The sequence below is a fragment of the Chlorocebus sabaeus genome, chromosome 6, assembly GCF_047675955.1.
Source record: "Chlorocebus sabaeus isolate Y175 chromosome 6, mChlSab1.0.hap1, whole genome shotgun sequence".
Taxonomy (NCBI): domain Eukaryota; kingdom Metazoa; phylum Chordata; class Mammalia; order Primates; family Cercopithecidae; genus Chlorocebus; species Chlorocebus sabaeus.
This window is the reverse complement of record NC_132909.1, coordinates 12,243,222-12,255,098: the sequence shown is the minus strand read 5'-3', so window position 1 is coordinate 12,255,098 and position 11,877 is coordinate 12,243,222. Positions and strand designations below refer to the sequence as shown.

General features: G+C 51.5%; 1 protein-coding gene across 6 annotated transcripts in view; it reads right to left on the bottom strand.

Annotated features, from left to right (window-relative positions):
- Positions 1 to 367: 367 nt before the first annotated feature.
- Positions 368 to 11,877, bottom strand: part of EML2 (EMAP like 2) — a 37,336-nt gene continuing 25,826 nt past the window's right edge. For all 6 annotated transcript variants that reach the window (XM_037991842.2, XM_037991841.2, XM_037991843.2 and 3 more), the window contains 8 exons: positions 10,455 to 10,586; positions 9,022 to 9,089; positions 8,174 to 8,262; positions 7,870 to 7,967; positions 7,225 to 7,312; positions 5,718 to 5,813; positions 4,653 to 4,783; positions 368 to 754 (listed from right to left, as the gene is read on the bottom strand). In XM_037991842.2, coding sequence (XP_037847770.1) covers positions 629 to 754; positions 4,653 to 4,783; positions 5,718 to 5,813; positions 7,225 to 7,312; positions 7,870 to 7,967; positions 8,174 to 8,262; positions 9,022 to 9,089; positions 10,455 to 10,586 — 828 coding nt within the window. In that variant the 3' untranslated portion in view covers positions 368 to 628. The remainder of the gene's footprint in view (positions 755 to 4,652; positions 4,784 to 5,717; positions 5,814 to 7,224; positions 7,313 to 7,869; positions 7,968 to 8,173; positions 8,263 to 9,021; positions 9,090 to 10,454; positions 10,587 to 11,877) is intronic.

Sequence of the window (11,877 nt, the reverse complement as noted above, 5' to 3'; positions counted from 1 at the left end):
TGGCACTACTGCACTCCAGCCTGGGTGACAGAGCGAAACGCCGTCTCAAAAAAAAAAAAAAAAAAAAAGTGGCATTTCTCTGCACAAAGTCTCTTCTCTTCTCTGCCGTCATGTGAGATGTGCCTTTCATCGTCCACCATGATTGTGAGGCCTCCCCAGGCACATGGAACTGTAAGTCCAATAGACCTCTTTTTTTTTTGTAAATTGCCCAGTCTTAGGTATGTCTTTATCAGCAGCATGAAAACAGGCTAATACACTAATACACACACACACATCCATACACATACACACTAATACACACACACACATCCATACACATACACAACTGTGTAGGTACACACCATACAAATACACAGACCCGGACACACCATAGTGCACGTGTCTTTATTTCTGGATGATATAAAAGAAAAAACTTAAAAAACACCCCAAACCAAACACCAGTGGATCCCCAAAGCAATGTGAGTCCCTCATCCCACCCGGATAAATAGAGACTTCTGTCAGTCTACCCTCCCGCCCCCATAAACCCCTCTGCTATAGACATACTCTGAGTATATATTACTCTACTCGGCAATAGACATCTCCCGAAAATAGAATTCCTGCCCTGACACCTGACTCTTCCCTGGCCTCATCAGACCACCCGCCACTGTAGCACACTGGTGTCCTTGCCCCCCGTGGTCAGGGCCATGCTGTCATCCCACAAGAAGGCCACATTTGTCACGTGGCTGCTGTGTCCACCGTACTTGTGGCTGAGGGCCTGTTATAAGGAAAGAAGTAAGTGAAGAAAGGTCAGTGGGGACAATGCCACTCCATCATGGTCCTCGTCTTGACCCAGTTCTTCTCTGCTCTTCCTCTTTTTTTTTTTTTTTAAATCACTTAGGTTAGAGTGAAGTCACTGAGGCATGAGCACAGCTTCAATGTAGCCTCGACCTCCTGGGTTCAAGGGATCCTCCCACCTCAGTCTCCCGAGTAGCTGGGATCACAGGTAAGCGCCACCACACCTGGCTAATTTTTTTTACTTTCATAGCGATGGGGTGTCCCAATGTTGCCAGGGCTAATAAACCCTTGAAGAACCAATGGAGGCCAGGTGCAGTGGCTCACGCCTGTAATCCCAGCACTTTGGGAGGCCGAGGCAGGCGGATCACAAGGTCAGGAGATCAAGACCATCCTGGCCAACATAATGAAACCCCGTCTCTACTAAAAATATAAAAATTAGCTGGGCGTGGTGGAGCATGCCTGTAATCTGAGCTACTTCGGAGGCTGAGGCAGGAGAATCGCTTGAACCAGGGAGTCGGAGGTTGCAGCGAGCCGAGATTGTGACACTGCACTCTAGCCTGGCGACAGAGTGAGACTCCATCTCAAAAAAAAAAAAAAAAAAAAAAAAGAACCAACAGAACAGCTGCATGTGGTGGCTCACGCCTGTAATTCCAGCACTTTGGGAGGCCGAGGTGGAGGTGGATTACTTGAGGTCAGGAGTTCGAGACCAGCCTGGCCAATGTGGTGAAACCTCGTCTCTACTAAAAATACAAAAAATTAGCTGGGTGTGGTGGCACACGCCTGTAGCCCCAGCTACTTGGGGGGCTGAGGCATGAGAATCACTTGAACCCAGGCGGTGGAGGTCGCAGTGAGCCGAGAGCATGCCACTGCACTTCAGCCTGGGCAACAGAGGGAGACTGTCAAAAAAACAAAAACGAACCAACAAAAAACCCAGCAGGGCAACTGAATTGGTTTATTCAACAAGTTAATGGCATAAATAGAAGAAACAGCATGCACATGGGGAAGGCTGTTCTACATGCTGAGATTTCAGACATAAGCAAATGCAGTTTGGACCCTGATTCAAACAAACCAACCGTAGAAGGCCAGTCTGGGGCACATCAGGGAAACGTGAATATGTACTGGCTATGAGATCATATTTAGGAATTGATGTTTTGTTTTTGCCTCCCTAGGGATGAGGCATATAAGAAATTAATGTTGCCGGGCGCGGTGGCTCACGCCTGTAATCCCAGCACTTTGGGAGGCCGAGACAGGCGGATCGCCTGAGGTTGGGAGTTCAAGACCAGCCTGACCAACATGGAGAAACCCTGTCTCTATTTAAAAAATACAAAATTAGCCAGGCATGGTGGCGCAAGCCTGTAATCCCAGCTACTTGGCAGGCTGAGGCAGGAGAATTGCTTGAACCCAGGAGGCGGAGGTTGCAGCAAGCTGAGATCACGCCATTGCACTCCAGCCTGGGCAACAAGAGCGAAATTCTGTTTCAAAAAAAAAAAAAAGAAGAAGAAATTAATGTTAATGAGTAGGAGTGGTCAGAGGCTTGTGGATATGTAAGAAGAATTATTATTTTGAGACAGAATCTTACTCTTTTGCCCAGGTTGGAGTATAGTGGTGCAATCTCAGCTCACTGCAACCTCCGCCTCCCAAGTTCAAGTGATTTCTCATGCCTCAGCCTCCTGTGTAGCTGGGATCACAGGTGCCCACTACCACCCACGACTCATTTTTTTGCATTTTTAGTAGAGACGGGGTTTCACCGTGTTGACCAGGCTAGTCTTGAACTCTTGACCTCAGGTGATCCGCCTGCCTCGGCCTTCCAAAGTGCTGGGATTACAGGCGTGAGCCACCGCGCCCGGCCAGAATTATCCTTGTTTTTTTAAACATGAATGCTCAATTTAGAGGGCTAAAAGATAACCTATGTGTTTTTGTGTGTGTGGTGTTTTTTTTTTTTTTTTAAGACAGAGCCTTGCTGTCGCTCAGGCTGGAGTAAAGTGGCACGATCTTGGCTCACGACAGCCTCTGCCTCCCGGGTTCAGGCAATTCTCCTGCCTCACCCTCCCCAGTAGCTGGGATTACAGGCATGCGCCACCAGGCTTGACTAATTTTTGTTTTTTTTTTGAGACAAAGTCTTACTCTGTCACTCAGTGCGGTGTCGCTCAGTGGAGAGCAGTGGCATGATCCTGGCTCACCGCAACCTCCGCTTCCTGGGTTCAAACGATTCTCCTGCCTCAGCCTCCTGAGTAACTGGGATTACAGGCACCTGCCACCATGCCCAGCTAATTTTTGTATTTTTACTAGAGACGGGGTTTCGCCATGTTGGTCAGGCTGGTCTCAAACTCCTGACCTCAGGTGGTCCATCACCTTGGCATCCCAAAATGCTGGGATTACAGGCATGAGCCACCGCACCCGGCTACATATGCAGTTTCTTGAAACTACAGACCAGGACAGGTGCTGTGGCTCATGCCTGTAATCCCAGCACTTTGGAAAACTAAGGTGGGGAGGATTGCTCAAGTCTAGGAGATCAAGACCAGCCTGGGCAACAGGGACATTATCTCTATCAAAAATACAAAAGTTGGCCAGGTGTGGTGATGCACGCCTGTAGTCCTAACTACTCAGAAGGCTAAGGTGGGAGGACCGCTTGAGTCCAGGAGGTCAAGGTGCAGTGAGCCGAGATTGTGCCATGCCACTGCACTCCAGCCTGGGCAACAGAGTGAGACCCTGTCTCAAAAATAAAAAAAGAAGAGAAAGGAGAAAGAAGAAACAAATGAAATAAATATACCAAATCTGGTAATAGTTGAACATGGGTAATAGGTACAGGAGGGGTCACTGTACTAGTCTTTCTGCTTTTATGTATGAAAATTTCCTAGGAAAATGCTGAAACAACCCCTCTTCTGTTAGAACCGGAGAATGGTAAAATTAACGTCCAGCTTTTTTGTTTGTTTGTTTTCGTCTTTGTTTTGAGACAAAGTCTTGCTCTGTCACCCAGGCTAGAGTACAGTGGTGCAATCATGGCTCACTGCAGCCTCAACCTCCTGGGCTAGCAATCCTCCCACCTCAGACTTTCTTGTAGCTGGGACTACAGGCGTGCACCACCATGCCCAGCTAATTTTGTGTGTTTTGTAGAGATGAGGTCTCATTTTGTTGCCTAGGCTGGTCTTGAACTCCTGGCCTCAAGTGATCCTCCTGCCTCAGTCTTGCAAAGTGTTGCGATTACAGGTGTGAGCCACTGCACCTGACCTTGGCCTCCCTTAAAAACTTGTAAGATCTGGTTGTATATCCTGTGCCCAGGTACATAGCAGGTGCTCAATAAATATTTACTGAGTTAACAAGGATAAAAGAACCAAAGAGCTCAGAATTGCAGTTGCTCAGAATTTTAGAGAACCACGTCTCTAAAAATGCTGGGCGCCATGGCTCACGCCTGTAATCCCAGCACTTTGGGAGGCCAAGGCGGGTGGATCACGAGGTCAGGAGATCGAGACCATGGTGAAACCCTGTCTCTACTAAAAATACAAAAAATTAGCCAGGCGTGGTGGCGGGCGCCTGTAGTCCCAGCTATTCGGGAGGCTGAGGCAGGAGAATGGCGTGAACCCGGGAGGCGGAGCTTGCAGGGAGCCGAGATCACACCACTGCACTCCAGCCTGGGCAACAGCGCGAGACTCCGTCTCAAAAAAAAAAAAAAAACAGAACCATGTCTTCAGCGTGGCACATTCTGAAATTCATCCACCTTTGGATTAAGAAAGGCCCTTGGGATCAAGACCACTGTCCTCCTTGTACAGATGGGGAAACTGAGGCTCAGAGAAGGGGTGGGGTTGGACCAGAGCTGCCTGAATCTTGTCCCCACCCCGGCTTGCTACCCCTGTCCACCCCCATCTCCCCAAGGGACTCACTCGAGGCTGACAGCACGGGTAACTAAACAGGTGAACTTTGCCAAAGTCATCAGCTGAAGCCAGCAACTTCCCATCATGGGAGCGGGCCACAGCGTTGATATCAGTGCCATCCGCCCCCTCGGACCAGATCCCTGTGGGCAAGATGGAGGTAAGTTGTAAGATGTCAGCTGGAGCCAGGGACTGCCAAGAGAAGCAGACTGCCACACCAGCCACCCTAATTTGTTCCAACCTAGCCTGTATCCATCCAAGGATACGACTCAGAACGACCTTCTTAAAATGTGAATCCGAGCCTGCCCCTGCTCTGCTCAAAACCCTTCCATGGCTCCCTGGTGATCTTAGAAGAAGGTCTATGGTTCTAAGCCTCAGCGGGCCCCATGCACTGCTCCAGCCTCATCCTTCATCAGTGCTCCTGTTAAACTCTGTAATGATTTGGCCACCCTGCCTCCCTGCATTTCTCCGAATACCAAGCTCTGCGTCAAGCCTGGGCTTTTGTATGTGCTATTCCTTTTGCCTAGAGACTGCTTTCCTTCTTCACTGCCCTGGAAAGTAACTCCTCATCCTCCAGGTCCTGGCTCAGATGTCTCTTCCTCCAGGAAGCCCTCCCTGATTCCCTCCAAGACTAGGCCAGATGCCCCACCCTGGTTTCCCTGTCCCAGCCCTGCTCACTCTGGGTCATCACTGTCTGGGGACAAGTCTGCCTCCCCAACTGGACTGAGAGCCCCAGGAGAGCAGTGCCCTCAGTCATGGTCACTGCCAAGCCCACAGCAGGCACAGAACTGCTCAGGGAATATGTGTTCACTGATTTCGTGCCTGAATGAAGGGGTGGCTAGGGCACCGGCAGTGTGGTCTCTCCTGGCCAGTCACCACGCCCATTTGGTTTCATGTTATTACAGCTCTAATCAGTCATCTCACCCTACCCTTTCCCCTTACACAAACACAGCCCACATGCAGAAAAGGAGTGAGCTTCCTACACTGGAGGTAAACAGTAAGACTCTGGAAACCACCAGCAGGGATGTCTCTCAGAACTCCTGTCCTCAGTGAGACCTCTCTCATTCCAGAACTCACCAAACACCCCAAACCCCAGGACACAAGTAGCTGTGGCCCATTCCATGTTCCTCACAGCATCTGCACTGGTGATCTGCTTACAGGTAGCCGGGTCCCCTGGGGCAGAAAATGGGAGGAGACATTCAGAGTTGGAAGAACTACGCAGTAAACCCGTCCCTTTCTTAGACAGTGGGAGCTGAGGTCCAAGACAGAGGAGGCTAAGGTCCCAGGGCTCATTCCACCGGTCAGGACTGGCTGAGAAGGCTGCATGCTGGGTCTTCACAGCCAGCAGCATAAGCGGGAGCATCTGCTTGGAAACCTGCATCTGGCAGGGCGTGATGGCTCACGTCTGTAATCCCAGGAGTCGGCATGAGCCACCGCGTCCGGTTGGATCACCTGAGGTCAGGAGTTTGAGACCAGCCTGGCCAAGATGCTGAAACCGCATCTCTACTAAAAATACAAAAATTAGGCCAGGCGTGGTGGCTCATGCCTGTAATCCCAGCACTCTGGGAAGCCGAGGCAGGCGGATCACCTGAGGTCAGGGTTTAAGATCATCCTGGTCAACATGGCGAAACGCCGTCTCTATTAAAAATACAAAAAAAAAAAAAAAAAAAAAAAAAAATAGCTGGGCGTGGTGGCAGACACCTGTAATCCCAGCTACTCAGGAGGCTGAGGGCAGGAGAATCGCTTGAACCTGGGAGGTGGAGGCTGCAGTGAGCCAAGATCACACCATTGCATTCCAGCCTGGGAGACAAGAGGGAAACTCCATTTCAAAAAAAAATACAAACAGAAATATTAGCTGGGCATGGTGGTGTGCTCCTGTAATCCCAGCTACTTGGGATGCTCAGGCAGGAGAATGGCTTGAACCCAGGAGGTGGAGGTTGCAGTGAGCCAAAATCGTGCCACTGCCCTCCAGCGTGGGTAACACAGTGAGACTCCATCTCAAAAAATAAAAATTAAACAGCTGGGCGCGGTGGCTCACACCTGTAATTCCAGCACTTTGGAGGCCAAGCGGGCGGATCACGAGGTCAGGAGATTGAGACCATCCTGGCTAACACGGTGAAACCCCATCTCTACTAAAAATATAAAAAAATTAGACGGGTGTGGTGGCAGACGCCTATAATCTCAGCTACTCGGGAGGCTGAAGCAGGAGAATCACTTGAACCCGGGAGGCGGAGCTTGCAGTGAGCCGAGATCACACCACTGCATTCCAGCCTGGGGGACAGAGCAAGACTCTGTCTCAAAAAATATATAACAATAATAATAATAAATAAAAATTAAAAATTTAAAAATGTAAAAAAGAAACCTGCATCCCTGCATCCTACTTATCCAACCAGAAAGGGGAGGAACTGACTAAAAGTGGGGTACACCAGGGGGAAAATAAGCCAGCAGTCCCTGAATTCCAAATCAGAACCAGCCTTGAATGCTAAGGGAGCGAGACCTGAAGCCCCTGCCTCCTGTCCCAGAACTCAGGGAAGTCTGCAAATGAGATGGACGAAGAAATGTCTCTGGGTCCCGGAGAACTCACAGTACAAAATCTCATAGTCCCCGGAGTTGGTGACAAAGCAGCTGCTGTCCTGGGCCCAGTCCAGGTGGGTGATAAAACTGGAATGGCCCTGCGGAGGAGGGAAGGGATGGTGTTAGAGCTGCAGAGGGCGGAACCAAGGAGAGGGGGAACAGGATTAAATCAGGAAAGTGGAAGGTCAAATACAGAGGTAGGGCAAGAACACAATGGGACTAAAGGAAGGATACACAGGCCTTTGGAGTGTGGGGGCAGGGCCAGACTACTGTGGGCGGGGCCAGACTGTGATGGGCAGGGCTAGACAAAAAGCACTTAGAACACAATGGGAGTTCAGAACAGGTGGGCAGAGCTAGACACGGAAGAACTGGCTTTGAATGTGAGGGGCGGGGCTACACAGAGGGGCGGTCTCGGAACGTGAGGGGCGGGGCTACACAGATGGTGAGCGTAGCACGTGGGGGCGGGGCTACACAAAGGGGCGGGCTTAGAACACAAGAGGTGGTGAATGTGTGGGCGGGGCCAAGACTCCTTGTTCTGATCAGGGCACAGTCAGTTGAGTGTTGTAAGCTGCGCTCCCTTGAGGTAGAAAATTGGTTAATTCTGCACCCCCTGGGCGGGGGTGGCGGCGCGGGCTGGGGGCCACTGCCCACTCACCGAGCACTTGCCCAGGCGGCTGACCTTGCGGCCGCCCTGGTCCACCGTGTACACGTACACCAAGTTGTCGTGGGAGCCCACGGCCAGGTACGCCCCGTCTGGGGGAGGGGGAGGGGGGCTATGAGGAGGCACCCAGGCTCCGCCCCCTCCTCGCCCAGACTCAGCCCCCTCAACAGTCCCCAGCTCCATCCCCACTGCGTCCCTCATAGGCCTCCCTTCGAAGGCTCCACCCCTCCCCCTGCCAAGAACTCTGAGCCTCTGTCCCCTGGCCCTGCCGCTTGGGTGTCCCAGGCCTGCCGCTTACCTGGGGAGAATTTGACCACTGAGATCTGTTCGTTGCCGTCTGTGTGGATAGCCACCAGGTCGTGGGTCTCCGTGTCCAGCAGCAGCCATCTTGAAGGAGAGGGCGTGGTGGGGGGAGGAGGGGTGAGATGATCTGACAGAGAGGGGCCGCAATTTGTGGGGTCTGAGGGAGGGATCAGAAGGACCCCAGAAAAGATCTGGGCTGGGCACGGTGGCTCAGGCCTATAATCCCAGCACTTTGGGAGGCCGAGGCGGGTGGATCACTTGAGGTCAAGAGTTCAAAATCAGCCTGGCCAACATAGCGAAACCCCGCCTCTACTAAAAATACAAAAATTAGCCGGGCGTGGTGGCGCATGTGCCTGTAATCCCAGCTACTTGGGGGGCTGAGGCACGATAATTGCTTGAACCTGGGAGGCAGAGGTTGGAGTGAGCTGGGATCATGCCACAGGACTCCAGCCTGGGCAACAGAGCAAGAATCTATCCCAAACAAAACAAGGCCAGGTGCGGTGGCTCATGCCTGTAATCCCAGCACTTTGGGAGGCTGAGGCAGGCGGATCACTTGAGGTCAGGAGTTCGAGACCAGCCTGGCCAACATGGTAAAACCCCATCCCTACTAAAAATCAAAAAAATTAGCCAGGCATAGTGGTGGCCACCTGTAATCCCAGCTACTCGGGAAGCTGAGGCAGGAGAATCGCTTGAACCTGGGAGGAGGAGGCTGCAGTGAGCCAGAAGAATATTGAGGGATCGGGGCTTGCTAATAGTGGGATTTGAGCAAGTAGGAGAGAGGGAAGAAGGGCCAGTTACCCAGGGAGCAGAGAAGCCCTCCCGAAATGCCCTCCTCAGCTTTACCTGCCAGTCACTGTACCCACAGCCAGGACAGAGCCACTGGGGTGGAAGCCAGCTGAGCGGGCAGGGTCCTGAGAAGGGGGAGAGAAGAGGCAGGGCTCAGAGCTGGGGCCCCATGTCCATCTGGCCATTCTCCTGCCTCAGGGCCAAGTCTAATCTTGGGATGAGGGCTCTCCCCTCCCTCTGCTGCCCTTTGGGACACCACCACCCCGGACACCATGGCAGCCATTCCTCTTTCCATTCCTGTAACATGTTAGCCTGAACAGAAAACATTCCTCCTGTCACCGCTGTCCTGGGATCCTTCCTTACTCCTCTTCTAAATTCCCACAGCTTTATTCATCCAAGACAACAACTTTAGATAATTTCCTAGATGTGGGAATGCTGGGACAAAGGGCATCCAGAATTTTAAGACTCTTTTTACTTTTATTTTTAATTTTTTAAATTTTTATTTATTTTTTTGAGATGGAGTTTCGCTCTGTCACCCAGGCTGGAGTGCAGTGGCACGGTCTCAGCTCACTACAACCTCTGCCTCCCAAGTTCAAGCAATTCTCCTGCCTCAGCTTCCCAAGTAGCTGACATTACAGGCACCCACCACCACGCCCGGCTGATTTTTTTTTTTTTTTCATTTGTTGTAGAGATGGGGTTTTGCCATGTTGCCCAGGTTGGTCTCAAACTCCTGGATTCACACAATCTACCTGCCTCGGCCTCCCAAAGTGCTGGGATTACAGGTGTGAGCCACCACGCCTAGCTGAAATTTTTATTCTGTTTACGTTTTAATTAATTGTGAATAGCCATGTGTGGCCAGTGGTTACCCTATGGGACAGTGTAGCTCTACACTTGACTGTTGAAGCAGTCACACCTTCCTTGAACTCAGCGGCTCCTGACTCCTCGATCCTCATGGCAGCTCCCGACAGGATGGTTCTGTGTCGTCCTGGGCTCCTTTCCAGTCAGGAACCTACTCCTCCAACCCTTCTGAGAGAGCTTCTAAGCACCCAGTTCCCTGGACAAAACCCCCACCCTGCTTAAAAAGACCTTGTTTAGGCCAGGCTTGGTGGCTCATGTCTGTAATCCCAGCACTTTAGGAGGCCAAGGTGGGCGGATCATGAGGTCAGTTCGAGACCAGCCTCACCAACATGGTGAAATCCCGTCTCTACTAAAAATACAAAAATTAGCTGGGCGTGGTGGTGTGTGCCCGGAATCCCAGCTACTTGAGTGGGAGGCTGAGGCAGAAGAATCGCTTGAACCCAGGAGGCGGAGGTTGCAGTGAGCCGAAATCATGCCATTGCCCTCCAGCCTGGGTGACAGAGTGAGACTCCATCTCAAAGAAAAAAAAAAAAAAAGACCTTGTTTGGTTTCAGTCTAATGTGCTGAGCTCTGACACATGGAGAAAGGTAGTTCTGTTAGAACGGTGCGTTTCTAGTTCCCGGGCCCCTCACCTCGATGATCCTGCTCCACAGGGGCTGGTGGGACTCTGAGCTCCACAGATGCACCAGCTTATCCTGCCCGCAGGTCACAAACTGGGCCTGACTGGGGTGTGTGGCCAGGCCCCACAGCTCTTCCACATGGCCCTGGTGGAAAAGGAGGACAGCAGGATGGAGACAGCAGCCCTGGCCTTTTCCCACCCACCCCTAATGCCAGACAAGTGCTGGATAACTCACCCTGCCCCAGCGGGACCCAGGGAAGACCTTTCCCGGTGTGTCTGAAGGGGGCCTCGATTGGGCATCTGAACCCATGCCCTAATGTGTGACTCAAGGCAAACCCTGTCCCTTCCCCAGGGACCTCTGCTTTCTTCTTTGCACAATGGGAGGCAGGAGGGCATGGTGGCTCAGAGCTTGATCTCAGGGGTCAAACAGGCTGCACTCTGGCCACGCGCCTCCCAGGTCTCCAGCTCCAAGGATCTGGGAAGGCCCTCGTGGAGTCTGCCTGCAGCCAGACAGAGCCCAGAAGTCTGAGGGACCTCATGGAGGGCACTAGACCTGATGGCTCTGACCCTCAGCCTTCTATTACTGACCGAGGGCAGTGACATCTAGGCAGGTGACATCTCCTTGGAACCTCAGCTTGATCGTCTGTAAAATGGAGCCAGTTGGTGTGTGTGCCTCATAGCATGCTTGTGCTCACTCAAATCGTGGATGGAAAATGCTGGCTGGGTGCGGTGGCTCAGGCCGGTAATCCCAGCACTCTGGGAGGCTGAGGCAGGAAGACTGTTTGAGCTCAGGAGTTCGAGACCAGCCTGGGCAACATGGCAAAACCCCATCCCTACATAAAATACAAAAATTTGCCAGGTATGATGGTGTACACCTGTAGTCCCAGCTACTTGGGAAGCTGAGGCAGGAGGATCCCTTGAGCGCAGGAGATGGAGGTTGCAGTGAGCCGAAATGGCACCACCACATTCCAGGCTGCGTGATATAATAAATAAATAAAATGCTAAACATAAGGATAATTCAGAGAATGTGGTCACAAAATGGAAATGTCTATTATTATTTATAACAAGTTTTTTTTTGAGACGGGATCTCACTCTGTTACCCAGACTGGAGTGCAGTGGTAGGATCTCAGCTCATTGCAACCTCCACCTCCCAGGTTCAAGCAATTCTTCTGCCTCAGCCTCTTGAGTAACTGGGATTACAGGCACACGCCACCATGCCCAGCTAATGTTTTGTAGTTTTAGTACAGATGGTGTTGCACCATGTTGCCCAGGCTGGTCTCGACTTCTGATGTCAAGTGATCTGCCTGCCTCGGTGTTCCAAAGTAATATTAATATTACAATTAATAATTATTATAGCCAATATAATAGTATGGGCTGGGCGCAGTGGTTCATGCCTGTAATCCCAGCTCTTTGGGAGGCTGAGGTGGGTGGATCAC